The sequence below is a fragment of the Podarcis liolepis genome (genome assembly GCF_965112155.1).
Source record: "Podarcis liolepis genome assembly, chromosome: 13".
Taxonomy (NCBI): Eukaryota; Metazoa; Chordata; class Lepidosauria; order Squamata; family Lacertidae; genus Podarcis; species Podarcis liolepis.
Window position 1 is genome coordinate 57,307,349 of NC_139573.1, and position 27,531 is coordinate 57,334,879.

At 46.7% G+C, this 27,531-nt stretch overlaps 3 protein-coding genes across 19 annotated transcripts in view; 2 read left to right on the top strand and 1 right to left on the bottom strand.

Annotated features, from left to right (window-relative positions):
• Nucleotides 1–27,531, top strand: part of UNG (uracil DNA glycosylase) — an 81,737-nt gene that overhangs the window by 44,453 nt on the left and 9,753 nt on the right. The gene's annotated exons all lie outside the window — the stretch shown is intronic.
• Nucleotides 46–20,834, top strand: USP30 (ubiquitin specific peptidase 30). 11 transcript variants are annotated; one of them, XM_083470974.1, is made up of 14 exons: nt 46–171; nt 505–719; nt 6,342–6,451; nt 7,675–7,854; nt 9,557–9,660; nt 10,796–10,894; nt 11,468–11,510; nt 13,761–13,858; nt 14,367–14,426; nt 14,547–14,633; nt 15,595–15,672; nt 18,124–18,307; nt 19,328–19,436; nt 19,801–20,834. In XM_083470974.1, the coding sequence occupies exons 2-14, from the start codon at nt 652–654 to the stop codon at nt 20,063–20,065; spliced, it is 1,485 nt and encodes a 494-aa protein (XP_083327100.1). In that variant the 5' UTR covers nt 46–171; nt 505–651; the 3' UTR covers nt 20,066–20,834. The 11 variants fall into 11 exon arrangements, with proteins under 11 accessions (XP_083327100.1, XP_083327096.1, XP_083327099.1 ...); XM_083470970.1 differs by having other exon boundaries at nt 69–200; nt 10,796–10,981; XM_083470973.1 differs by having other exon boundaries at nt 69–200.
• ALKBH2 (alkB homolog 2, alpha-ketoglutarate dependent dioxygenase) overlaps nt 23,407–27,531 on the bottom strand; it is a 34,939-nt gene continuing 30,814 nt past the window's right edge. For all 7 annotated transcript variants that reach the window (XM_083471006.1, XM_083471004.1, XM_083471002.1 and 4 more), the window contains one exon: nt 23,407–23,880. In XM_083471006.1, the coding sequence (XP_083327132.1) occupies nt 23,568–23,880 (313 nt within the window). In that variant the 3' untranslated portion in view covers nt 23,407–23,567. The remainder of the gene's footprint in view (nt 23,881–27,531) is intronic.

Below are 27,531 nucleotides of genomic sequence, written 5' to 3' on the forward strand. Positions count from 1 at the left end.
GAGGAGGAGGAGGAGCAAGGGGAGGAGAGGAAAAAGAGGAGGAGGAGGAGGAGGAGGGAAACGAGGAGGAAATACAAAGAGCAGAGAGCTGCAGGAGCAGCCAACTCCCTCTGTCTGACCACAGGAATCGGCCAATTCCCTTCCCATTTAGCTTTATCCCTAAGCTCCAAGGTGCGATACCAGTTTTTGCTAGGAGACTGGTAAGAACATCAGAAGAGGCAGCTGCTGGATCAGGCCAATGGCCCATCTAGCCCCGCATCCTGTTCTCACATTGGCCAACCAAACGCCTTCTTGTGGTTTCCAGCAATTGGTATTCAGACGCGTTGCTGCCTTTGAAGGTGGTGGCGGAGCAGAGCCCTTGCGCCTGGTAGCTATGGAGGGCCTTCTCCTCCACGAATTTGTCTGGTCGCCTTAAAGCCACCCAGGCTGGTGGCCTCCTGTGGACGTGGGTCCCATAGTTTAACTATGTGTTGTGTGAAGAAGGACTTTCTTTTATCTTCCAAGGTTCAGCTTCACTGGATGTCTGAGTTCTCGTGTGATGAGAGAGGGAGAACATGGGAAGACTCTTGGACCCTCTGACTCTGTCTACACTGACCAGCACCAGGGCTTCAGGGAGAAGCCTTTCCCAGCCCTGACAATGCCAGGAATTGAATGTGGAACTTCTGCATGCAAAGCAGGTGTTCTACCTCTGAGCTATGGTCCTTCCCCTTAAGAATGAGGTAAGAGTCCAGTCCTTGTTGCTCCAGGGCTGGTTTAACTGGGAACCCTCAGCAGTGGTCCACCTTGCTCAATACTGTCTACACTGACTGGTCGCAGCACTCCAAGGTTTGAGGCAGGACTCCTTCCCAGCCCTACCTGGAGGTGCTGTCTGGGACTGGGACTTTTTCATGTGGAAAGCGGCTGCTCTGTCACTGCGCTCAGCCTGCAAGGCTCAGAGAAGTGGGGGGAAATGCTGATGAAGAAGAAACCAGAGTTTTCTCTTTGGGGCTGGCTCAGGTCCACTTCGTTTCATGAAGTTATATCCAGTGAAGTTATACCCTTCTGTCTTTGAAAGCTTCTGCCACCATAAATGTGTCAAGTCTTTTTAAAAGTACCATAAAAAGGTAAAATAAAAAGTGCCCCACCCACCCATGAGATAGGCTTGCTGTGTCAGTCCAGAGATGAGCAGAGTGGTTGTGGAAGGAGACTTTGTGAGGCGCATGAAAGTCCAATACTTGGGCATCTTTAAAAAGGGTCTGGTAGGAAGTGGCATGGAAGGTCCCTGCCTAAGATCACGGAGAGCTGCTGTCAGTCAAAGTAGACAATACTGGGTGAGATGGACATATAGCATGACCTGGTATCTGAGGCAGCGGCCTATGTTACCCCTTTCCATTGACAAAAAATAGGATCAGAATACCAGGCACCTTACAAGGTGGCTAGTTGAGCCCTTCCATGAGGCCGCAGAGTAGAGAGAGGGAAGGGGAACAGGGATGTTTTTTTGAGATACCAATTGCCTTTGGCTGTGCCTCAATGAATACACAGCAGCAACCATCCCATCAGACTATCTGAACAGTTTCCATCCCAGCTGGTTATTATAACAACCTGTAACTTGGCCCTGAGTTTACTTTTGTTTTTATCTCCTCCCTCCCCATCCCTTTTTCCTTTTGCTCTGAGACAGTCTTCTCCTGTTTATATTGATAAGCAAACCAATCTAGGAGCAGTGGCGAAGCCGCATGCTCCGCTATGGGGGGGGGCGGAGAGCAGGCGGGGGCATGGCGTGCATCCTGGGAGCGTGGCACACATTCTGTGGGCGTGGCGCCTGGTGCGCAGGGGTGCACGGCACGTGTCTGGGGGGGCGCCACGATGGCACCCTACCAGAATAGTGGTGCCGGGGGTGGTCTGCTCCCTACACCCCCCCCCCCCCGTTCCTCCGCCAGTGTCTAGGAATCTTTTTAGCTGCTAAAATGTTAAGATAACATAAGTATTGCTGGGATAATGCAAACATGCCAGATCCTGTCCATTCCAAATCCCCTCAGAAATTGTGGGGAACAAAAGATGATTTGCAGGGTGGTGGGGAGTTCATCTGTTTCTGGTGGTAAAGCTACCTTAGGTTAAAAATCCTGGCTGCTGGAATGAAAATAGGTGTAAAAACCAGCAGAGAGTGAAACAGAAGCCAACAGAAGGAAGCAGCAGGAACCTTGTATATGAAAGAAATATGCAACACATAGCACTTTATGGGGTGTTTTGAGAGGGCAAGAGCTGCTAGTGACTAGCCCTTGAATGACATGCATTTTCTCCAGCCCTCTGAGAACTAATTACTGGTTTGACCTTGATGGCTCTTTCAAAACAGCTTTCTGGTATTTGTGGTGTTGTGGCTGAACTTCAGTAGCTTTGTGGAAGAGTGTCTGCTGAACAGGTGTTTGAGAGCTTATGAGCAGCTGGATGGGGGGGGCAGGGTGTGGGACAGAACCCACCGAGGCAGTGGGAGTGCATCCTGGGCCCCTTTAGAAAGGCATGCACATTGCTGCAGTTGTGAAGCACACAATTATCATTTGTCTTCTCCCCCTCCACACTTCACAGCTGCTTCTACATTCCTGATACATTAGAGCAAACAAAGACAGTTTTTGAATGCTGATAAAAAAGGAAATAGTTTGAGCGTGTGATGTGTGTGCATGAGCAGGAGGAATTGGAGGTGCACAAGAAAGGTCTGTGTTAGTGAGTCTGTTATGGCTGTTACATAGTTGTTGGCACCTGTCTGTCTCGGACTTCACTCCAGGGGTGAAGTCAAACCACTGCGTCAGCCGCACTCAAGTGACCTCCCTGGGGCGCAAGCCTGAGCAGTGTGGATGGAGGTCTTGGGCTGCCCAGATGACCAGATTCCCCCCCCCCTTGCTGATGTGGTCCAATTCCAAAGAAGGGCAGTGCCAACTAATGCTCCAACTACCGCACAATCGCACTCATTTCACACGCTAGCAAGGTTATGCTTAAAATTCTACAAGGCAGGCTCAAGCAGTATGTGGACCGAGAACTCCCAGAAGTGCAAGCTGGATTTCGAAAGGGCAGAGGAACCAGAGGCCAAATTGCAAACATGCGCTGGATTATGGAGAAAGCTAGAGAATTCCAGAAAGACATCTACTTCTTCTTCATTGACTATGCAAAAGCCTTTGACTGTGTCGACCACAGCAAACTATGGCAAGTTCTTAAAGAAATGGGAGTGCCTGATCACCTCATCTGTCTCCTGAGAAATCTCTATGTGGGACAAGAAGCTACAGTTAGAACTGGATATGGAACAACTGATTGGTTCAAAATTGGGAAAGGAGTATGACAAGGCTGTATATTGTCTCCCTGATTATTTAACTTATATGCAGAATTCATCATGCGAAAGGCTGGGCTGGATGAATCCCAAGCCGGAATAAAGATTGCTGGAAGAAATACCAACAACCTCAGATATGCAGATGACACAACCTTGATGGCAGAAAGTGAGGAGGAATTAAAGAACCTTTTAATGAGGGTGAAAGAGGAGAGCGCAAAATATGGTTTGAAGCTCAACATCAAAAAACCGAAGATTATGGCCACAGGTCCCATCACCTCCTGGCAAATAGAAGGGGAAGAAATGGAGGCAGTGAGAGATTTTACTTTCTAGGGCTCCATGATCACTGCAGATGGTGACAGCAGTCACAAAATTAAAAGACGCCTGCTCCTTGGGAGAAAAGCAATGACAAACCTAGACAGCATCTTAAAAAGCAGAGACATCACCTTGCCAACAAAGGTCCGTATAGTTAAAGCCATGGTTTTCCCAGTAGTGATGTATGGAAGTGAGAGCTGGACCATAAAGAAGGCTGATCGCTGAAGAATGGATGCTTTTGAATTATGGTGTTGGAGGAGACTCTTGAGAGTCCCATGGACTGCAAGAAGATCAAACCTCTCCATTCTGAAGGAAATCAGCCCTGAGCGCTCACTGGAAGGACAGATCCTGAAGCTGAGGCTCCAAGACTTTGGCCACCTCATGAGAAGAGAAGACTCCCTGGAAAAGACCCTGATGTTGGGAAAGATGGAGGGCACAAGGAGAAGGGGACGATGGAGGACGAGATGGTTGGATAGTGTTCTCGAAGCTACCAGCATGAGTTTGACCAAACTGCGGGAGGCAGTGGAAGACAGGAGTGCCTGGCGTGCTCTGGTCCAGGGGGTCACGAAGAGTCGGAAACGAGTAAACAACAGCAACCACCTTTCTACCAAGGCACATGAAGCGGTTTATGTAGGAAGCCCCCAGCCCCCTATTGTCTAGGAATCAGCAGCTGCTCTTAATTAAGGGTTATTGTCAGCTCTGATGTTAAGTATCAGCTCTATTCTACTGTTTAATATAGTTAATTGTATTCGTTGCTTGATTTTATTTATTGCCCTCCTCCTGCCAATGTGGTTTACAATTTTAAAAAATTGACTCAAGCAGATGGTGCAGCACATTCTTGAGTTTACTTCAGGCCACAGCTTTCTCGCTTGTGCCATCCCAATGGTTCCCTCTTTGTTGCATTCTTCTTGTTTTAAATTGAATTTTACTATACCTTAACACTTAACAAATATTATGCATGTGGCTTGTTATTCATAAGGAGCATTGTCTATTTACTGCCTGATTCTACTCAAAAGCAAGCCCCTTTTGAATTCACTAGGACCTTACTCCCAAGTAAAATGTATTTTCTGTTTTTTTCTGTTTTGTTTAAAGTGCTTTGCCTTTTTCTCTCTCTTTCTCCTCGGGCGCATTTAAACTAACACAGGCAAATCAGGAACGCTTTTTGCTTTCCTCTTTTCCCCTCGGGAATATATGGAGAACAATTAAAATCAAGGGTGAAGGACAGGGCCGGATTTAGGTTTGATGAGGCCCTCAGCTACTGACGGTAATGGGGCCCTTTATATGTCCAGCTGTCCTTTGTCGACAACAAATTGTTGCTGTTTTTTGTGTTGAAAATATGCTACATGGTAATTTATGGACGTAATGGGTATCTAAAGCCATTTGCACATAACAAAATATGTATTTTATCAAAGTAATTGTTGAACTGAAATACAATTAAGAATTAGTATATTAATAGTGAAATACAATTAAGAAGTATATTAATAGTGAAATACAATTAAGAAGAAGTATATTAATAGTGAAATACAATTAAGAAGAAGTATATTAATAGTGAAATAATTATTATGTAGGTTTTATTTGTTTTTTTATCTTATATTTTGGAAGTGTACATCCAAGTTTTTTCCCCCTTTAATTTTTTGGGGGCCCGAAGCTACAGCTTGTTTGGCTTATTCGTGGACCCGGCACTGATCCTGGCGACAGGAACCCTCTGCGCGGGGCCGGGCGGCGGGCGGGAGCCTCAGAGCGGCGCACGCCTTAGCAACCAGGGCGCGCGGAGAGCGGCGGCGGGGCGGGCCCGTTGCTGGGGAAGTCCGGCTGCCCCGCCGCTTCCGTTCCGCCGCCGTCTCCCTTCCCCGCGCGCCCGACGCGCTTCAGGGCGGGATGCTGCTGAGCCGCCGCGGGGTGGAGGAGCTCGGCAGGAGGGCGGCCAGGCGGCTCTTCCGGGCCGGAGGGGCGGCCAGGTCAGTCGGCGGGGGCGGAATGGCCGCAGTCTCCCTCTGCGCCTGCAGGCTTCGGGGGGGGGGCGTTGGAAGCAAGATGCTGGTCGGGATCCAGGAGGCCCCGCGGGGTTCAGGGGCAGCGTCCCGCTTCTGCTTCGCCGCCGCCGCCGCCGCTTTCCCCGGCCCCGCCTCCCCCTCCTCATTTAATCCCCCGAGAGAAGGCCGCGACTGGCCTCCTAGGTCACCCGGGGATCTTCATGACGGCCGAGTGGGGGAGTCCAAGTCAAGAATATCAGCATTATCTGATTATCAAATATAGTTCCAGATTTGTCAGGATTGTCATGAGAGTTGTATTGAAAATGATGGTTCCCTTTCCTATGCAATAAAGGAATGTCATATAAAAAGTGTCCTTGCCAAAATCTCAAATAATGTTTATCCCCCCCCCCCGCCCCCAATTATAGCTCTGCAGTCGTACCTTGGTTGTTGAATGCCTTGGTACGCGTCCGTTCTGGCTCCCAAACACCGCAAACCCAGAAGTGAGTGTTCTGGTTTGTGAACGTTCTTTGGAAGCTGGACATCTGATGTGGCTTCTGCGGCTTCCGACTGAGTGCAAGAAGCTCCTGCAGCCAATCGGAAGCTGTGCCTTGGTCTTTGAACATTTTTGGAAGTCGAACAGACTTCCAGAATGGATTCCATTTGACGACCAAGGTACTGGCTGTATTCTGGAGTTCCAGTGTAATATTTTGGGCTGTTTGTTTACAGATGTATATTGGGTTCACCTCTCTCTCTTTTCTTCTTAGGTATAAAGTAATGAAGAATTGGGGAGTGATTGGTGGGATTGCAGCTGCTCTTGCTGCAAGCATCTATGTCTTATGGGGCCCCATCACAGAGAGAAAAAAACGCAGGAAAGGTAAATGAAAGAGAGACTAGGGAGGAGTGAGTGGGGCAGGTGAGTTTGCACCTGGCATCTCCTGATCCCAACAAAAAGAGTCTCATATAAATATTGGGGTCTCTTCCTTGGCCACTGAATCCCAACAGGAGAGCCCTTTTGTCTTTTTTGAAGGTGTGTTGTTGTGCTTAAAATGGCCAGTGGTGGCCATACAGAAAACTAAAACATAACTGAGGCCCTGTCTGCAGGATGATTGTCTTAAAATTAAAAACCGGAGGAAGGAAAGCAAAATGGAAGAAGACAGCAGTTGGGACTAAACAGAGTGAACAAATGCTTTTTGACCCTCTAGAATCAAAAGCAGAAAGAAAGACTGATGTCAGGTGGAAGGGTTTCCAACTAAAATGGGGATGGGGAAAACTGGACCTTCAGGTGTTGTTGCCAACTCCCATCGTCCTGGCCACTGACCATGCTGATTGCAGTTGGAGACCAACAGCACCTAGAGGGCTGCAGATGTTCCCCATCCCTGAACTATAGGAGGATGCAGCTGATACGTGCAGAATGATGGGAGTGTAAACTGCAGGGATGGGGAAGTTGAAGCCCTCCAAAGGTTTTTGTACTCCCAACTCCAATCAACCCCAGCAAGCATGGCCAGCACTCAGGGATGATGGGAGTTGGAGTCCAGCAACATCTGGAGGGCTGCGGGTTCCCTTTGCTGGTAGAGAGAAAGAAGGGAAGATTAATAAGGAAGAGCAAGACCACAGAGATGTTTGGAAGTAAGTCCAAGAAGTTTAATTGGGAGCGGGAGGGCGGGGAGTGCAAATGGAGGAATAAGGTCAGAACAACATGCAGAAAAAATGTTCGTTTATTAAATTCATTGGGAGCTTGTTTACCAAGATAACTCAACACTACTTGAAATGTAATAAAGGAAGCCTATACATTAAAACCAGCATAAAAGAAAAACAAAGAAAAATCTAAAAGACAATCCTATTTTTAAAAGGCAGGATTAAAACATTCCACCTACTCCAGGAGACCACATATAAGTAAGAGCCCAGGGGCTGGTGGAAAAGGAGTGTTTCTGTCTCCTGCCTAGAGCTGTGTGATGATGGTGTCAGGTGAGGCATTCTGCAAATGGCAGGACAAGGAGCAGCATTTAGGGCAGGGCAGAGCAGAGGGACTGGAGAGTAAAAGCAGGAAGGCTGTGTTCAGAAGGTTGCAGCAATTGCAGTGATGTATTTTCCCCCCAGGGCTAGTGCCAGGTCTTCTCAACCTGGGAAACACATGCTTCATGAACTCACTTCTCCAGGGGCTGTCTGCTTGTCCATCCTTCATCAAATGGCTGGAAGGATTCACAGTTCAGTACCGGGTCAGCCAGAGTGAGACGTCTGGGAAGTATTTGTCCCTGACCTTGCTCCACCTCCTGAAAGGTAAAGGTCCCTTTGTGTTATTTTGGGTGCATAACACAAAGCATGAAGCAAGCCGCTTCTTTTCCTTTTATCAAGCACAGTGGAACCTCAGTTGTCAAACACTTCGGAAGTCGAACATTTTGACTTTTGAATGCCGACAACCCGGAAGTGAATGCTGCTGTTTTCGAACGCACCTTGGAAGTCAAATGGCTTCCGAGGTGCATGTCTCCATTTTTTTATGGCTTTTGCTTTTTGTGCCTCAGTTGTCAAATGTTGTGGAAGTTGAACGGTCTCCCAGAACAGATTACGTTTGACAACTGAGGTTCCACTATATGTCTTAATTTAATTTGTTACATAAGTAGAGAAAACAGTTGCAAACCTCAAAACAAGAAAACAGTGTTTAAAAAAGAACAACAGACTAAAGGTAAACAGTACAGTAAACAGTACCTACAAATACTTAGCATCACATACCTTATGGGAAAAAGCACCTCCAAGCTAAGATTGTAAAATGACGTACAAATGTTATATGAGATATACAGTGGTACCTCGGGTTACATACGCTTCAGGTTACATACACTTCAGGTTACAGACTCCGCTAACCCAGAAATAGTGCTTCAGGTTAAAAACTTTGCTTCAGGATGAGAACAGAAATCGTGCTCCAGTGGTGTGGCAGCAGCAGGAGGCGCCATTAGCTAAAGTGGTGCTTCAGGTTAAGAACAGTTTCAGGTTAAGTACGGACCTGCGGAATGAATTAAGTACTTAACCCGAGGTTCCACTGTACCAAGAATACTGGCAATCACTTTCCTGAACTGTCTCATTAACAATAAGAATAATCAATCAATCCTCTTCAAAACATATATTAACATAGGTAGACCACATGTCCCAAAAAGATATCCAAATGACCAGATAAGATACACATTCAATCATAGAAAGGGCAATGAGATCTTCAGACCACTGAGTAATGCATGGTGAGTGTTTATCCTTCCAGCATACGTCTCTGCAACTGTAAGGGCTCACAGGATCAACTTTTGTTGCCTATCTGATAGTCCTCACATCATAGGAATATAATTGTGTATGGTCATTCACAAGTATCAAGAATTTTTCCAAAACAGTCAATATGAACAGCAATTTCTGTCCAAACAGAAGACACCACAGGACATCCCCACAAGAGGCATTATAAGTATTACATTGCCAGCATCTATCTGAACTGCTCTGTTCTTTCCTATAAAGGTGCTATGGAGCCCAAAACATATCTCATCATATTAGAACCCAGTGGCGCTATCCCATAAAGCTCAATGCTGGAAGATTCAGGACAGACAAAAGGAGGTGATTCTCCACACAGTTAAACTTCTGGAATTTGCTCCCACTGGTTGTAGTGATGGCCACCAAATTGCACAGCTTTAAAGGAGGTTTGGCAATTCATGGAGGATAAGGCTGTTAGTCAGGAAGACTGCTCTGCCTCCAGTCTTGGGTGGGGGCTCTGTGCCTCAAGGACTGGCTGCTGGGGGCATGAGTGGAGAGAGGGCTGTTGCGCTGGTGCCCCACTTGGAGGCTTCCCAAAGGCCACTGTGGAAAGAAGAATGCTGGGCAAGATGGTTTTACTTAATTCCGTTTACACAAGTGGAGAGAACTTTCTGTAGAATAAGAGGAATGCATGTTTAGGATGAGTGAATTCATTTCTGTGCGTGGTCTGCATTGACTATTTTGTGTTTGATGCATTCAGCTTTATCCTGCCAAGAGGTGACTGAAGATGACTTCCTGGATGCAAGCTGCTTGCTGGAGGTCCTGAGGATGTACAGGTGGCAGATCTCCTCTTTCGAAGAGCAGGTAGCTACCCAAGTGGTGTAAGGCACCAGAGTATGCTTCTCTGTTGCTGTTGTTTTCTACAGCCATGACATCTGGCACATAACAAGCAAAAGCCAGTCGCTGGGGGACACGAGCGGGAGAGGACTATTGCTCTCTCATCTCGTGCAGCCTTTCCAGATACTTCCCAGTATCGGAAGGAGGTTGCTGGACGAGATGGTCTGATCCAGCAGGGCTCTTGTGTTACGTTAAAGAATTGTGGCTTTGTTTACAGCAGATGTGGAGAGCCTGCTGCCCTCCAGATTTTAGTGGATTATGGCTCACATCACCCATGATGGCTGGCTGTCCTGGCTGGGACTGATGGGAGTTGGAATCAGCAGCCCCTGGAGGGCCACTGGTTCTTCACCCTTGATTTACAGCCTTCCCAGTTTATTTTAACTGCTTTGCGCTGCCTTTTTAAGTGGGTGGGAAAAGGCCTGAATACTCACTGCAAGGGTGGGGAACCTGTGGTCTGAATGCAGACCTTAAGACCCCCATGTCTGGCCTTCAGGACTCTCCCCAGACCTCACCCCACTTCTGCCCTCCTCCACACACCCCTTGATTACTTTTGAAACTTGCTGAAGGCTGTGTGAAAGCCAACCATCCCCACTCAGTGCACAAAGGAGACTGCCTGCCCGCTGCATCTCTGTCTGAAGCACAACTCTAGTGTTACCTTTTTTTAATTCTTCTCCTGCATGCAGATATGTGGGAAGCCGCCTTAAGGTGAGTCAGACTATTAGACCGCCCAGCTTTGCATTGTTGTCTTGGACAATCAGCAGTTCTCTGAGGTCAGAGGGAGGCCTTTCCCAGATCTGCCACCTCAGATCCCTTTGATGGGGGATGGCAAGGTGTGAATCTGGGAACTTCTGCACACAAATCTGCTCAGTAGACATGAAATATGTTTTCCCCCCAACCTGCTGTGAAGGAACCCTGGCCTCTTGATCTTCCATGTTGCCTTGCTGAAGGTCCATCTAAAAATGCAAGCTGAATTTTCAGGATTCAATTTTTTTCTTGGGAGCTGCAAAAATGTACCTCAAGGGCTACATACATTATCCCCTGTTGTCTACTTTTCTGGTGAGCTTGGCCTGGCATTCTGAGCTTTCGGGTGCTCTTTCGGTAGGATGCTCACGAGCTGTTCCATGTCCTCACCTCCTCGCTGGAAGATGAATGGGACCGCCAGCTGCGGGTCGTGCATCTGTTTGATGTGCATTCTCTGGAGGTGAGCACTCAAGAGACACGGGGGCTGCAAAGCAACCTTTCCTATAGGCAAGGTTGCAGCATTTGGGACTTTTCATCTAGAGAAAAGGTGAGTAAGAGGTGACATGGAAGTTTATAAAATTAGTTGGAGGCAGCAAGGCTTCTGAAACCACAGAAGGGGAGAGGGCTCTTGTGCGCCTTTGGGTTTTCCAAAAGAGGCATCTGGTTGGCCGCTGTGAGAACAAGGTGTTGGACTAGGTGAGCCTCCATTGGCCTGATCCAGCAGGCTCCTATTATGTTCTTATAATTTGGTGGGCTGCCCAGCTGAAGAGACCTACGTAAGATTCTGCTTTTAAGCTGTTTTTCAAAGTTGTGCTTCCCTGTACTGCCTGGAGTGGTATTCAGCCAAGTATAATTCCGAATGGACTCACTGAAGTTAATTAACATTAGGCCCATCAGTGTCAATGGATCTACTCTTGAGTATAACTGAGTTGGATACCACCCTTGTCACTTAAGTGTGCAATAGTAAAGATATCAGCATGTGGAAAGTGTTTTCTTTTTAAAAACTAACTTTATTTTGTATTTGTCTGTATAGAAGCCAGAAATTCTACAAAAGCAAATATGCTCCAGGACAAGAGGTAAAAACACTTTTCTGATTTGGTGAAATGTAGCAGATACTATTTGTACTAGTGATATAAAAACCCAAACACCTCTGGGCTATGGCCTGATTTTGTTGTCTGCATGGGGCGACTGTGGCAGGAGCTGAAAGGCTATTGGAATCACTCTTTAACCTTGTCTAATAACATTATTAAATTTGTGTAGCACCCTTCATTCGCAGATCTCAGTGTGCTTCACAACATAAAATTGCAATATAAAAACCACAAAATACTTAGTAAAAATAAGAACAACAAACCAATACACGCCCCCAAACACATTTAAAAGGGTATCACATGTCTATTGGCCAAAGGCCTTAGAATCATAGAATCATAGAATCATAGAATCATAGAATCATAGAATCATAGAATCATAGAATCATAGAGTTGGAAGAGACCACAAGGGCCATCGAGTCCAACCCCCTGCCAAGCAGGAAACACCATCAGAGCACTCCTGACATATGGTTGTCAAGCCTCTGCTTAAAGACCTCCAAAGAAGGAGACTCCACCACACTCCTTGGCAGCAAATTCCACTGTCGAACAGCTCTTACTGTCAGGAAGTTCTTCCTAATGTTTAGGTGGAATCTTCTTTCTTGTAGTTTGGATCCATTGCTCCGTGTCCGCTTCTCCGGAGCAGCAGAAAACAACCTTTCTCCCTCCTCTATGTGACATCCTTTTATATATTTGAACATGGCTATCATATCACCCCTTAACCTCCTCTTCTCCAGGCTAAACATGCCCAGCTCCCTTAGCCGTTCCTCATAAGGCATCGTTTCCAGGCCTTTGACCATTTTGGTTGCCCTCCTCTGGACACGTTCCAGTTTGTCAGTGTCCTTCTTGAATTGTGGTGCCCAGAACTGGACACAGTACTCCAGGTGAGGTCTGACCAGAGCAGAATACAGTGGCACTATTACTTCCCTTGATCTAGATGCTATACTCCTATTGATGCAGCCCAGAATTGCATTGGCTTTTTTAGCTGCCGCGTCACACTGTTGGCTCATGTCAAGTTTGTGGTCAACCAAGACTCCTAGATCCTTTTCACATGTACTGCTCTCAAGCCAGGTGTCACCCATCTTGTATTTGTGCCTCTCATTTTTTTTGCCCAAGTGCAATACTTTACATTTCTCCCTGTTAAAATTCATCTTGTTTATTTTTGCCCAGTTCTCTAATCTGTCAAGGTCGTTTTGAAGTGTGATCCTGTCCTCTGGGGTGTTAGCCACCCCTCCCAGTTTGGTGTCATCTGCAAATTTGATCAGGATGCCCTTGAGTCCATCATCCAAGTCGTTGATAAAGATGTTGAATAACACCGGGCCCAAGACAGAACCCTGTGGCACCCCACTAGTCACTCTTCTCCAGGATGAAGAGGAACCATTGATGAGCACCCTTTGGGTTCGGTCAGTCAGCCAGTTACAAATCCACTGAGTGGTAGCATAGTCAAGACCACATTTTACCAGCTTCTTTACAAGAATATCATGGGGCACCTTGTCAAATGCCTTGCTGAAATCAAGGTAGGCTACATCCACTGCGTTCCCTTCATCTACCAGGCTTGTAATTCTGTCAAAAAACGAGATCAGGTTAGTCTGACATGACTTATTTTTCAGAAATCCATGCTGACTATTGGTGATCACAGCATTCCTTTCTAGGTGCTCACAGACTGTTTGCTTAATGATCTGCTCCAGAATCTTCCCTGGTATTGATGTCAGACTGACTGGGCGGTAATTATTTGGGTCCTCTCTTTTCCCCTTTTTGAAAATAGGGACAACATTTGCCCTCCTCCAGTCTGCCGGGACTTCGCCTGTTCTCCAGGAATTCTCAAAGATGACTGCCAGTGGTTCTGAGATCACATCTGCCAGTTCTTTTAATACTCTTGGATGCAGTTCATCTGGCCCTGGAGACTTGAATACATCTAAACTAGCCAAATATTCTTGTACTATCTCCTTAGTTATTCTGGGCTGTGTTTCCTTTGCTGAATCATTTGCTCCAAATTCTTCAGGTCGGGCATTGTTTTCTTTATCGGAGAAGACTGAGGCAAAGAAGGCATTGAGTAGTTCAGCCCTTTCTGTAGTAGTTCAGCCTTGCTGAAGAGGAACATTTTTGCCTGGCACCTAAAGTCTTTAAACTAGCCTAACCCTATCCTGGTGTTTCCAGATACAAGATTATCAGGAGGGCACCAGTCACAGTGTCTGGCAAAACAATAGAAGAGTCAGACGGAACAACCTTTATTTTGGTTTGTAGGGCCTCCTCCTCCTCCTGTGTTGAGTCACTGGAAGTTGCAGCATCCTTTTCATGGCAGGTTGACGAGCAACATGGTCTGCAAGCATTGCAAACACCAGGTCCGTAAGTCTGTGTGAGAGAAAGAGGCATACAGGTTGCAGGAAATCAATGGGCGGGTGGAGCTAAGACCCAGGGAGGACCGAGTCACTTCCCATGTAGATGGGCTGAAGAGGAGCTGCCAAGGGGGTGACCCTCTGCTCCCCACAACTGAGACTATTCTTTGGTGGGTGTTATTGCTTCCAGGGTGGGCAGCCTGCTTTGAAGAGTTGTTGTCCTTGGTAGTGCTTTAGTGCAGGAGAGGGGAGCCTCTTTAAACTTCGGGTGGGGTTGGTGGGGCTCATTCCAGTGGTGGGAAGGGGCAGAGGGTAAGGTTGGCGGAGTTGTGTATGTGACTCTGCTCTTTGGTACGGCAGGGTTCATTTCAAAAGGGTTTCCTAGACCTCCCCCCATCTCTTTATTCTCTGCCCAGGCAGGCAAAGAGCATCATCATGAAAGTTGGGGGGAGCGAGAAGTAAGGTGTTTACGTTATAAATCCTCGTTGAGACATTTGGGCTCTTTTTCTTTCAGAGTCCCCTCAGATACGACACTTTTGACAGCCTTTCCCTGAGCATCCCTGCCACCGTGTGGGTAAGGCACCCTCCTGTGGGAATCCCTTGCAGCTGCCCAAGCACAGCCCTTTTCTGACTCACGGGGTTTAAGGACGTGTGCCAGCACTTCCTGTTTTACTCCCCCACCCCTCCTCCACAGGGCCACCCACTGACCCTGGACCAGTGCCTCCACCACTTCATCTCCACCGAGTCAGTCAAGGACGTCTTGTGTGACAATTGCACAAAAGTAAGTCTCTTGATTGCAGTGACCCCCTCCCCTGGTGCATTTGGTGCAGATTAATTGCCCCTTGATACATCTGAAAGATGCTTTTATTTCCTAGGTACTCCATTCTCTTCCTGGTCCTCTTGTGGGCTTAGAAACAGGGTGGTTGGGGTTTTTTGTGTTTCTGGCTGATGTTGTGGATCTTGAAGTTGCAGAAGATGCTGCGCCCCATTCATGGTTTTTGTGGGGAGCCTTTTCTGTTGCAGGAACTATGACCCACCTGCGGCTCTTAGAATGGCTGATAACCCTTCCATGGTCTTACACTAGGCACCATCCTGGTTTTTCGATGTGGGTAAGCTGCCCATGGTTCGAAAGACCAGCTTAAAGGATTCTCCTCCACCTCCGAGTAAAGCTTAAAATGCAAAATTTACAGTGCTTGTGAATTATGCCATCTGCTTCAGGATTGCTATTACCTGGATACATCAAATGTAGTACATTTAGTAAGTAGTACAGTATGGTCGCATCTTGCACAGGGATGGTGCATGTATGCCAAAACATGTATACTCAAACCTCCCGTGTGCAACCATCCTTATCTTATGGAGCTGGTGCAGCAGGCAGGACTCCCACCCACCCCCAAACAGAGCCTGGGCTCTGCGATGCTCTTGCGAGAGCTTGCAAAAACTTGGGCAGCCCCATGAGATGTTGCAAGAGCATCCCAGAGCCTGCACACTGAGCAGGACTTGCCTGATAAGCAAGGCAGAGAGCTTCAAAGCTCTTGATGAGCTGGGAAAACCCAGCACAAAGGGGTAGTGTGCAATTTATTTGCGCAATTTCAGCTGGCCAGCTTTCAACTGCACAAGGTTGAAATTGCGCAAGTTAATTACAGGTAAAATGTGATCATACTATAGAGTTCTCAGAGTGGTCTGTGCCTGTACCATACGTGCTTGGTTTATAATTCATTTTGGCTTCCTCCACCCACCCCCAGATTCAGGCCGAAGAAGGGACTGGGCAAATCATGGAGAACCAGAGAACAACATTTGTCAAACAGCTAAAACTGGGGAAGGTAAGAAAACCGTCTTAGCATGGAGTTTCCAAGATCACCATAAGAGCAGTTTCTTATTTTCTTTATTGCTGTTTAGTCGTGTCTGACTCTTCGTGACTCCATGGACCAGAGCACGCCAGGCACCTCTGTCTTCTTTACCAAGAATCAAAATAATGTATGCAAACTACACCAAATTAGCAAAATGCTGTCAATAAATTCAGCCGGCTGCAATATCACACTTTATGCAACTTGCCTTTTAAAATATAAGAGGGAAAAAGAAAAGAAATAAAATGTTCCCCCCTTTCTTTGTTTACCAAATAAGATTCTCAACTTACTAAGTCAGTTCAAGTTTGAATTTCAAATCATTATAAAATAATAATAATATATAATAATAATAATAATTTATTATTTATACCTCGACCATCTGGCTGGGTATCCCCAGCCACTCTGGGCGGCTCCCAATCAAATATTAAAAACACAATACAGCATTAAACATTAAAAACATCCCTAAACAGGACTGCCTTCAAATGTCTTTTAAAAGTAGGATAGTTGCTTATTTCCTTGACATCTGATGGGAGGGCGTTCCACAGGGCAGGGGCCACTACCGAGAAGGCCCTCTGGCTGGTTCCCTGTAACCTCACATCTTGCAGTGAAGGAACTTCCAGAAGGCCCTCGGCGCTGGATCTAAGGGGTGGAGACACTCCTTCAGGTATACAGGACCGAGGCTGTTCAGGGCTTTAAAGGTCAGCACCAACACTTTGAACTGTGCTCAGAAACATACTGGGAGCCGATGCAGGTCTCTCAGGACTGGTTTTATATGGTCTTGGCGGCCACTCCCAGTCACCAGTCTAGCTGCCACATTCTGGATTAATTGCAGTTTCCGAGCCACCTTCAAAGGTAGCCCCACATAGAGTGCATTGCAGTAGTCCAAACGGGAGATAACTAGAGCATGCACCACTCTGGCAAGATAGTTAGCGGGCAGGGAGGGTCTCAGCCTGCATACCAGATGGAGCTGGTAGACAGCTGCCCTGGACACAGAATTGACCTGCACCTCCAATGACTCCCAGGCTGTTCACCTGGTCCTTCAGGGGCACAGTTACCCCATACAAGACCAGGGAGTCCCCCACACCTGCCTGCCCCTGTCCCCCCAAAACAGCACTTCTGTCTTGTCAGGATCCAACCTCAATCTGTTAGCTGCCACCCATCCTCCAACCACCTCCAGGCACTCACACAGGACCTTCACCATCTTCGCTGGTTCTGATTTGAAAGAGAGGTAGAGCTGGGTATCATCTCCATACTGATGAACACCCAGCCGAAACCCCCTGATGATCTCTCCCAGCAGCTTCATATAGATGTTAAAAAGCATGAGGGATAGGGCGGAACCCTGAGGCACCCCACAAGTGAGAGCCCAGGGGTCTGAACACTCATCCCCCAACACCACTTTCTGGACACGGCCCAGGAGGAAGGAGCGGAACCACTGTATGGCAGTGCCCCCAGCTCCCAGCCCCTCTAGACGGTCCAGAAGGATCTTATGGTCGATGGTATCAAAGGCCACTGAGAGATCCAGCAGATAAATAAATAAATGTACAGTGGTACCTCGGGTTAAGTACTTAATTCATGCCGGAGGTCTGTTCTTAACCTGAAGTACCACTTTAGCTTATGGGGCCTCCCGCTGCTGCTGCGCCGCCGGAGCATGATTTCTGTTCTCATCCTGAAGGAAAGTTCTTAACCCGAGGTAATATTTCTGGGTTAGCGGAGTCTGTAACCTGAAGCGTATGTAACCCGAGGTACCACTGTAATCTTAAATGCTTCGGCAATGCTTATATTTGTATGTATTAATATGGGCTACTAGTTGAAGAACTAAACAACTAGTCTTAAGTTTGGTGGTTTTGGAAACCTATAGAATTATTTGTTTTTCAAACACATCTGTAGTGCGTAACAGTGGTTTCTGGGGGCCTCCCCACCTGTGTGAGAAGCGATGGACAGCCAAAGGAACATAACCTGCCTTTGGGCTTTGTGCGAAAACCAACTTTCTGCTTGTGGTGCTTAGACTCCTAATTTCTGATTACATGTGTGCACATACATCGACTTGCACACCATTCATTCCATGTCTGGAAAATTAGAAATACCGGTGGATTTTGAATAAAGCTTTTAAAGAGCGATTCAGTTTGGCATGGTTGGTGTTTCATTGGGTGGGAAGACCTTGCTTCAAACCCCTATGCAGCTATGGCGGCCTACCATGCAAGATAGTTGTGGAGAAAATGGGGTAGTTCATGTATTCCGGAAACTAAGGAGGCAAAAGATTTGGCAGTTGTAGTCCAAAGCATCTAGAGAGCACAAGGTTGACGAAGGCAACAATCAAGCCTTCTGTGGCTTCTGTGCTGGAAACCCTCTGCCTCTATGGCGTCCACCACGCATCTTGGAACTAGGACAGCCACCTTCCCATCCCTTTTTTTACATTTTGCTCCACAGCTACCTCAGTGTCTCTGTATCCACCTACAAAGGCTGAGCTGGTCCAACCATGGCATGCCCCTGAAACGAAACGAGCATGTGCAATTTGGCGAGTTCCTCATCATGGATGTCTACAAGCACCGCTTCCCTGCCCAGAAACCCAACCCTGCAGGCAGCCCACAGGCATCACCGGACCCAAAAGCCGGTAGGCAAGCAAAATGAATGAGGACTTGGAAGGGAGAGAGCCAGCAGGGGAGTTAGTCCTTGTGCTAAGCCAGCTCATTCCAGAAGCTAAGAGGTGGAAGACTGTGGAAGACTGTGGGTCAATATGATTGGCCCACCTGGGCTCCTTATCATAGAATTGGAAGAGACCCTGAGGGTCATCTAGTCCAACCCCCTGCAGATGGCCATCCAACCTCTGCTGAGGGAGGTCATCCACTGTGAGAAGAGGGTGCTGGGCTAGATGGGCCACTGGCCCGATCCAGCAGGCTCTTCCTATACATAGGACCACGTGAACAAGGCTGCACCCATCTGCCCTCCACCAGATGTGGCATCTAACCTCAGCTATGGGGCAGGTCGAGGTGTACGTGTGTGTTTGTATTGGAATTGACAACTGGGCTGGCCAGCCAGATCTAGCTTTATGCCAGTCTCAGATATGAAAAGCTTTAATGTCCACCTCCATGTGGCTTGCCTGGGAAAGATGTGTGGACAAGATTCTCTTCCAGCTAGAACTAAGAGGGTTTGTGTGGGGCCCATTTCTGGCCATGCTCTGTGTCTGGAGGGAATATGATCTTGCCTGGACAGAGAGGGCTATGTGTAGAAACCTAACTTTTCCATGGCTGGAATGGAGCCAGCTGTGCAAAGGTAAAGGAACATCTGTTGCTGCACACCCTTTGCCATCTGCTCTCCACATTGCTAGCAAGCAGAAGGGAATGTGGCCCTCTGGCTAAAGGGTTGCCACCCCTGGTTTAAAGCCACCTTGCAGCTCAGTCCAGAAAAGCAGTTTGTACCCCCACAGAAGGATCAGTTTTCGCTGCCTCGTTGCCTGGAGGCAATTCTTGGTCGCCATAGGAAAGCAGCCATGTAGCTGTTTACAACCAACTTTCAGTTTTTTAAATAAAGGACACCGTACAAACCAGGCACAGCAGCATCCCCTTCTGTAATAAGCAAGCAACCCGTTTTAATAATAAGAAAGATGCACTATGATTTTGGGGTCTTTTCGTAGATGTGGAACAGGCGGGCAACAACAAATCCTCTTTTATGAATGGTACCTGCTCTCCATCCTTCCTTACATCCCCAGTAGCTTTCCCGTACATGACAGCACCTGACTGTAGGTAAGTAAGAACATTTGAAACTACTTCTAACTTTTCGCGGAGTGACCAGTAAATCTCCAGTCGTTCTAATGTTCCATCATGCCACTGATATTTTCTGTTGGCTGTCTGGGCTTCCCGTATCAAAAGTGCAGTGAAATCCTGACCTATTCAGGCCCAGCACACCTTTGCCCGCTTGGTTTATCTCAAGTCTGGATGCTGCTACAGGAGCATGGAAAGCAATTTGCAAATGGAGCCGTTGTTGCTTAACAAGGCTGGATCCCCTAGTAGTTCATTCCGTAGAATGCTCTTGCTCATGGCAATACAAAGGGCACCATTGCTGCCTTGGACTAAACCAGCCTTCCTGTGTTTTTCCTTCATTTGGCAGTTCTCCATCATATCTGTACCGCCTGATGGCCGTTGTGGTCCACCATGGGGACATGCACTCAGGACACTTTGTCACGTATCGCCGATCTCCACCGACTTGCAAAAGCATGCTAGCCACCAGCAACCAGTGGTTGTGGATTTCAGATGATGTGGTGCACAAGACCACGTTGCAGGAAGTCCTTTCGTCCAGCGCCTATTTACTCTTCTACGAACGTGTCCACTCTAGACGGCAGCGCCAGAGCCAGGAGCATCGAGCTGAGGAGTGAAATGAATGCAGATCCAGCTGGTGTGCTTTTCTGAGGACAATGGCACACCCTCTGTCTTGCCATGCAAACGTCTTCCCCTACCTATAAGCTCCTGGTCAGTGGTCTGTGTTTGCGTGGCAGGAACAAGCACTTTGTATCAAAACATTGTGCCCTCCCCTCACCCCGTGGCCATGCACAGCAGCATTAGAAAAGTGTGTTTTAAGTGTTAATAATCTTCTCAGCAGACTTCAAGACCTTCTAGCATCCCACTTCCTGTGTTGTGATGGAATTTCTTTGCGCTAATCAGTCAGATGAGCAGTTGCAAAGAACTTGTCCTAGTGAAGAAGAGAACCTACAAGTGCCTTGATCGTATTTTGAATCCAGACAGAACTGGCTGTGTCAAGCGGGGGGACGGGGGACTTACCGCGTGGCTGCTTACCTAAAATTCCCAAGGGGGAGCAGGCGGCGGTGTGAGAATGCGTGACTTGGCTGTGTAGCTGGGAATCTACTGCTGACTCTTCACGTGGCAGCCTCAAGTATGTGTGTGCAAGAGAAAAGCAGAAAGTGTCCAGCTTCTTTCTGCCTTCAGTGATGTTTTAATGACTTTGTCAAAATGATGATGCAATGAGCTGATAATTATGTCACATTTCTCTTGAGAGTCCAGCTTGTCAAGGAATGGACCAGCTTTTCCTGTTTCTGGGTGATTCTATCACCATCCCAGGAAAAACCCTCCTCTGTGTCTTGATTTGAAGTCTTCAAACTTTTGTACCATAAACCTGTTTCTGCCAAATGTAGACTGCTGTTTTTGCTTAAACAGTTTTGTGTTGGTATAAGTGAAAACCTGTTCACGTCTATGTGAACTGGTCTTGTTGCTGCATAAAACTAGTTAAAAGGACCCTGGCTTGGTACTAATAAACACAGGTGTGTCACACACCCTAAAGAGAACACCCCAGTGTTGACAACTGCGGTGGTTCTTCTTCTCTGCCCTTATGCTACCCTGCATCCCTGGCCTTAGCACCTGTAGTGGAAGCACAGTCTGCCAGAAACTCTCAGGCTAGGATTTGTGGCAATTATTCTTTCCCCTTCAAAGTGCTGTAGTTTACAAGCACAATGACTCTCACGGGCAGCAATCAGTCACAATAGGATCTTGGATTTACTACTCATTTCAATGCCACGTGGCAGAAAATCTACCAATCTGCTTTTCAAGGAGCTTTTGGCTATGAGAAGTTTCCTTTGTGCTGCCAGAGTGAACTTCTGCCGCACAGCCCTGAGAGGTCATAGGCCCAGCCTTAGCTTCCTATGGCTATTTCATGACTTGCAAAGTCACACCCCTCTCCCCTTTTCTGAGGCTCAGAAATTGCCCCAAGGGCTCCCCAGAGTGGGCTGGTTATGGTGGCATGTACCATACTTCCATTAACCTTTGTAACAGGCAGGAAACGAGCTCATCTGCCATGGCTGTTTCCATAACTGAGTCCTTAACAACCAAAAGAACCAGGAAGGCTGCTCTATCCAGTATCACTGGAGTGTAAGCCTGAAGCTAAAATGCCACTTTTGCCTTTATCTTGCTGTACAGCACTATGGGTTGTAGCCAACTATGTCCTACTCAGAGGATACCCCTGGAAATGTCCATTAGTCATGAGCTTTAACTTAAATGGGACTGCAAGTAGATAAAGCACCAGCTACAATCAGAAGGTCGGCAGTTCAAATCCCCATGATGGGGGTGAGCTCCCGTTGCTTGGTCCCTGCTCCTGCCAACCTAGCAGTTCGAAAGCACATCAAAGTGCAAGTAGATAAATAGGTACCGCTCCGGCGGGAAGGTAAACGGCGTTTCCATGCGCTGCTCTGGTTCGCCAGAAGCAGCTTAGTCATGCTGGCCCCATGACCTGGAAGCTGTACGTCGGCTCCCTCAGCCAACTATGTCCTATTCAGAGGAGAGCCATGGAAATCAATGTCCATTAGTCATGAGCTTTAACTTAAATGGGACTACTGTAAGTAGATATAACACCAGCTACAGCCCTTATGCTTTTGGAGTCATACCAGAAATAATATTAGAAGAGGCCCTGACCTTTGTAGCCTTTGTTCCTAGGTCAGGTGGATGATGAACAGAACTCCCTGTCTTGAGATATTCTATAACAAAGCCATTGATCTGCAAGATTTCACCCTCCTTGCCTGGTATTGCCTCTTGCAACACCCCTCTCCTCCTCCTCCCTTGATCACCCACTTGCTTCTTTCCGGGGTTGCTTTTTAGGAGGCCAGGGACTGGCTCCCTTATGGTCTGGAAAATACTAAATAAATGGATGGTCCTACAGAAGGAAAGATCCAAAGAATCCTTCAGTTAAAGACTTAAGACTTTTAGCTCAATAGGAGCAAGAAAATTGATTAACTGTCATCTACAGGGGACGTGGGTTGCGCTGTGGGTTAAACCACAGAGCCTAGGACTTGCTGATCAGAAGGTCGGAGGTTTGAATCCCCGCGACAGGGTTAGCCCCCATTGCTCGGTCCCTGCTCCTGCCAACCTTTGAAAGCACGTCAAAGTGCAAGTAGATAAATAGGTACCGCTCTGGCGGGAAGGTAAACGGCGTTTCTGTGCGCTGCTCTGGTTTGCCAGAAGCGGCTTCGTCATGCTAGCCACATGACCCGGAAGCTGTACGACGGCTCCCTCAGCCAATAAAGCGAGATGAGCGCCGCAACCCCAGAGTTGGCCACGGCTGGACCTAATGGTCAGGGGTCCCTTTACCTTTACCGTTAATACCTATCTACAATAACTACTAAGCAAACTGAACTCTGAGTAGGTTCCAAGGGACCAAGACTCACTGGTTATTTGCATGCCAGTTTCTATAAACTCAAGAATAGCTCTGGATGAGGACTAGGGAAGTGGGAGGGTGGGGAATACAGGATGGTTTTTTTGTCTTACTGTCTTCATTTTTTACTTTTGTAAAGCTATAAAATCCAATTAATATTTTTAAAGAGTTGCTCTGGTGATACAAGGCTGGGGGAACCTGTGGCCCTCCAGGTGTGGTGGGACCTGGAGCCACCAACCAGAAGGGCCTATGGTCAGGCTCCCCAGCCCTGTATTACAAGGGAAATATACATCAGGGTGGCGGGGGAGGTTTATCTTTCATTACTGCTTTGCTTCAGAGAAGATTATAGAAGCAGCTTTTGCCTAATGATCATGGGCTACTGGCCATCCTGCTGGCCACTCCCTTTTCTGTAGCCACTTACACCCAAAGCGCCTAGTAAATCCTCAAGCCCCCTGCATTTTACAAAGCAAGCATAGCCCCCCCCCACCCCACTCCACCTGGACATTCACCATATGAACCATGGCCATACTAACATCTGAAATCCAATGATCAGCCAAGTACTTGACCCCAAATGCCTTTTTATTTTTACCACAAAGGCACTAAAAGGAACAAAAAAACACACTCTTGGAAACACTCTCTATTCATGCCTACAAAGAAACTAGATGGCCAAACTCTTGAGACAAACAAACACTGTGTGGAAGGAAATCAGTGAGCCATCTCTCTCATTGCCCTGGGGTCAGCACCATCACATTTCGAAATGTCAGGTTGATTCTCGGAGCCAGGAGTTTCTTGCGACTGGGCAGGCTGTGGTACCAGTAACGGTTGGTGGGGAAGTTCATCATCAACAAGCTCCCATGCTCCAGCTGCAGCTTGACAGCCTCAATGTAGCGCGAGGAGTTTTTGCCTCGGGAATCCTTGTGCCGGAAGACAAAGTCCCTGCAGGCTCCAAAGGACACAGATGCGATGGGGCTGCGAGGGGCCAGCTCTCGCTCATCATCTCTGTGCTCCCCCATGTGATCGTGACCGTCCTTATACCTGGCAGGGAGGGGAGATGAGAGATGCAGTGAGGTAGTTTTAGACTATGGACTCAAATGCGCTTGCAGAGTGGAGGAGCAAAAGGGTTTTCTTGTGTGTGTGTGTGTTTCTTTGTGGCTGCTTAGCTGCTCTCCCTGTGCAAAGGTCAGAGGGGGCAGGGTTTCTGTTGAGTCAGGTGATTAGCTGTGGGAGGAGCTTATCAGAGCTTGCCACCAGGCGCGCGGTTTGATCCATCTTTTAGATTTAGGGGAGCTAGTCTCAAACGTTTGTTGAGAGAGACCTAGGTTTTTTTGGGGGGGGGGGTTATTTGTTCTGTCTTCACGCTTTTTAAGATGGAGGGCCACGGTAGACACCCCCAACGACACGTTTTCAAGATGGAGGGGGAGGGAACAGCTGCAGTCGCCTGCGGTTCCTGCGCAATGTTTGCCATCTTGCCAAAGGTTGCAGGCAGCTTTACCTGCAGCAATTGCATGTTGATTGCCCTCTTAGAAGACAAAGTCCAGCAACTGGAGGAACGTGTAGCTACGCTCCAAAGAATTAGAGAGCTGGAGCTCTTCTTGGAAGCAACAGAGCACACCGTCTCCACCAAGGAGGAGACAGGGGACTCCCCTGAGAAGGAGGCTAGTTCATCAACACAGGAGCCAGATATATGGAGAAACGTGACTCAAAGAAGTAGGAGGCCCAGGGTTCGCTCTGATTGTTTAGAAATACACAATCGCTTTGAAGTCCTCTCCCCTAGCATGGAAGACGAAGAACAGACTCCATTTGAGGATCTCTCCCTCATTACAGTCGATCAGGTATATGAAGACGAGCAGCAAAGTCAGTCCTCAGGGAATGTGCAGGCGACCTTGGAACGGACAGCTCACTGAAGAACCCTGACCAAACCTAAGAGGAGGCGTGTAGTGGTGATAGGGGATTCCCTACTGAGGGGAAAAGAAGCAGAGCTCTGTGGGCCTGACAAAATGTCTCGGGAGGTGTGCTGTCTCCCCGGGGCTAAGATCCAAGATGTAACTGAACGACTGCAAGGAATCATAAAACCCACTGACAAATACCCCTTCCTCTTGGTTCATGTGGGAACCAATGACACTGCAAGCAATAGCCTCCAGAAGATCAAAAGAGACTACGAGGCTCTGGGCAGGAAATTGAAGCAATTAAATGCACAAATTGTCATCTCATCTGTCCTCCCAGTTGAACGACGTGGCCCAGGGAGAGAGGGAAAAATAGTGGAAGTGAACAGCTGGCTTCGCAAATGGTGTAAACAGGAACGGTTTGGATTCTTAGATCACGGACTGCAGTTTCTTGAAGATGGACTTCTGGCAAGCGATGGGCTGCACCTCACAACAGTTGGGAGGAATATTTTTGCCAAAAATCTCAGAAACCTCATCAGGAGGGCTTTAAACTGACTAATGTGGGGGAGGGAGACAGTGCTCCTGAAGGTAGGAGTCTATCAATTGATGAAGATGATCATCTAAATGTCATAGACCAAATGGAGCAAACAGCACGCAGACCTAGTGGTGGGAGGAAAAAATCCTTAAATAAGAGACACGGGGGAATGATTAATGGACTTCAATGTCTGTACACTAACGCGCAAAGCATGGGAAATAAACAAGATGAGCTTGAGATCTTATTACAGCAAACTAAATATGACATAATAGGCATCACTGAAACCTGGTGGGATAAGGCCCACGATTGGAATGTAATAATGGAGGGATACAATCTATTTCAGAGAAACAGACCAGACAAGAAAGGAGGAGGAGTGGTGTTATATGTCAGGGATGTGAAGAGATCCAAGATTTAGAACCTCAAAGCCAAAGTGAGAGCATTTGGGTCAAAATTAAGGGAGAGAAGAATAACAGTGACCTCATTGTTCAGGGGGCAGCGACTAGACTTCTGCCCTGAAGGTCCTGCCCCAATAGTTCCACAGTCGAAGATCCACGACATCTCTCCTCCTTTCCAACTTAATCTATACTATACCATATGGATTTCCTACAGGCATCTTTTTGGCTACTGCAAGAACAGGATGGTGGACTAGACTGGCTATTGGCCACCAAATATTTTGGAAGAGAAAACTAATTACTTAAATGCACCAGTAACAGTGATGGAATTACAACAGATAATTAACCAGATAAAAACAGGTAAATCACCGGGGTCAGACGGTCTATCAGCGAAGTACTATAAAAACTATAAGAGCTTTTGGCACAGCCTTTGAAAGATGTAATGAATAAGATTTTGAATACAGGGAAAGTATCAGATTCTTGGAAAGAGGCATATATTACATTAATTCCAAAACAAGATACAGATTTACTATCAGTAAAAAATTACAGGCAGGTATCTCTGCTAAATAATGGTTATAAACTATAATGGCAAATCATATGAAGATGGTGTTAAAAGATTTAATTCATCAAGATCAAGCTGGCTTTTTTCCTGGCCGCCAGATGAATGAAAAGCAAGCGGCTTTAATGTCTGTAGATGCAGAGAAAGCCTTTGATAATGTGTCATGGATTTTTATGGAAAAAAACTATAGAAATGATGAACTTTGGAGAGCCATTCCTTTGGAGAATTGACGCGACTTATTCAGATCAACAGGCTATGTTGATAGTGAACAATGTGATAATGGAAAAATATAAGAAAAGGGACAAGAAGGGGATGTTTCCTGTCACCATTATTGTTTATATCAATTCTAGAAACCCTGGCGTGATAGAATAAAAGGTATAATAGTAGGGTGCAGAGCTTATAAATTGAAAGCATTTGCGGATGACCTTGTGATAACAGTAGAAGACCCGATGGTAAGTAATATCAAGGGTCTTAGAGATAATTGCTGAATTTGGTCAGGTAGCAGCTTTCAAGTTGAATAAAAATAAAATGAAAGTATTGGTAAAAAATGTGACCGTTCAATAAAAAAGAGACTTACATCGAACAACAGAATTGACAATAGAAAAAAAGGTGAAATATTTAGAGGTATGGTTGACAACTATATAGGCACTTGGAAAGAAAGAAAGAAAAACCTAAAGGTATGGGCAAGGATGATGTATTGCCGAGAATGTTATTTTTATTTCAATCAGTACCCGTTATCAGTAGAGCAGGACACTTCAAGCAGTGGCAAAAAGTTACTTCTAAATTTATCTGGCAGGGAAAGAAGCCAAGGATTAAACATAAATTGTTAACTGATGCAAAGGACAGAGGCGTTTTTTCCGGACATGAGGTTATATTATGAAGCGTCCTGTCTCTGCTGGCTTCGGGAGTGGATAATGTTAAAAAATGCAGGCATTCTAGATTTAGAAGGTCATGACAACAGATTTGGGTGGCATGCATATCTCTGGTATGATAAGACAAAAGTGCATAAAGGTTTCCTAAACCATTTGGTAAGAAAATCAATTTATGTAGTATGGGAGAAATATAAATATTTATCAGACCAAAAAAACACCTTGGTAGCTTTCCCTGCTTGAGGTGAAATCTGTGAAAAAATTAAATGCAAAAAATGAATGGGCAACGTATAAAGAGCTGTTAACAAAAGAAGAACAATTGAAAATGAGAAATTTGAGGATATAAGACTTATCAACTGACTGGTTACAGTATCACCAATTAAATGATGCATTTAGAATGGATAAAATAAATGGTTTTAGTAAATAATTTTTAAGGTTTGAAAAAGAC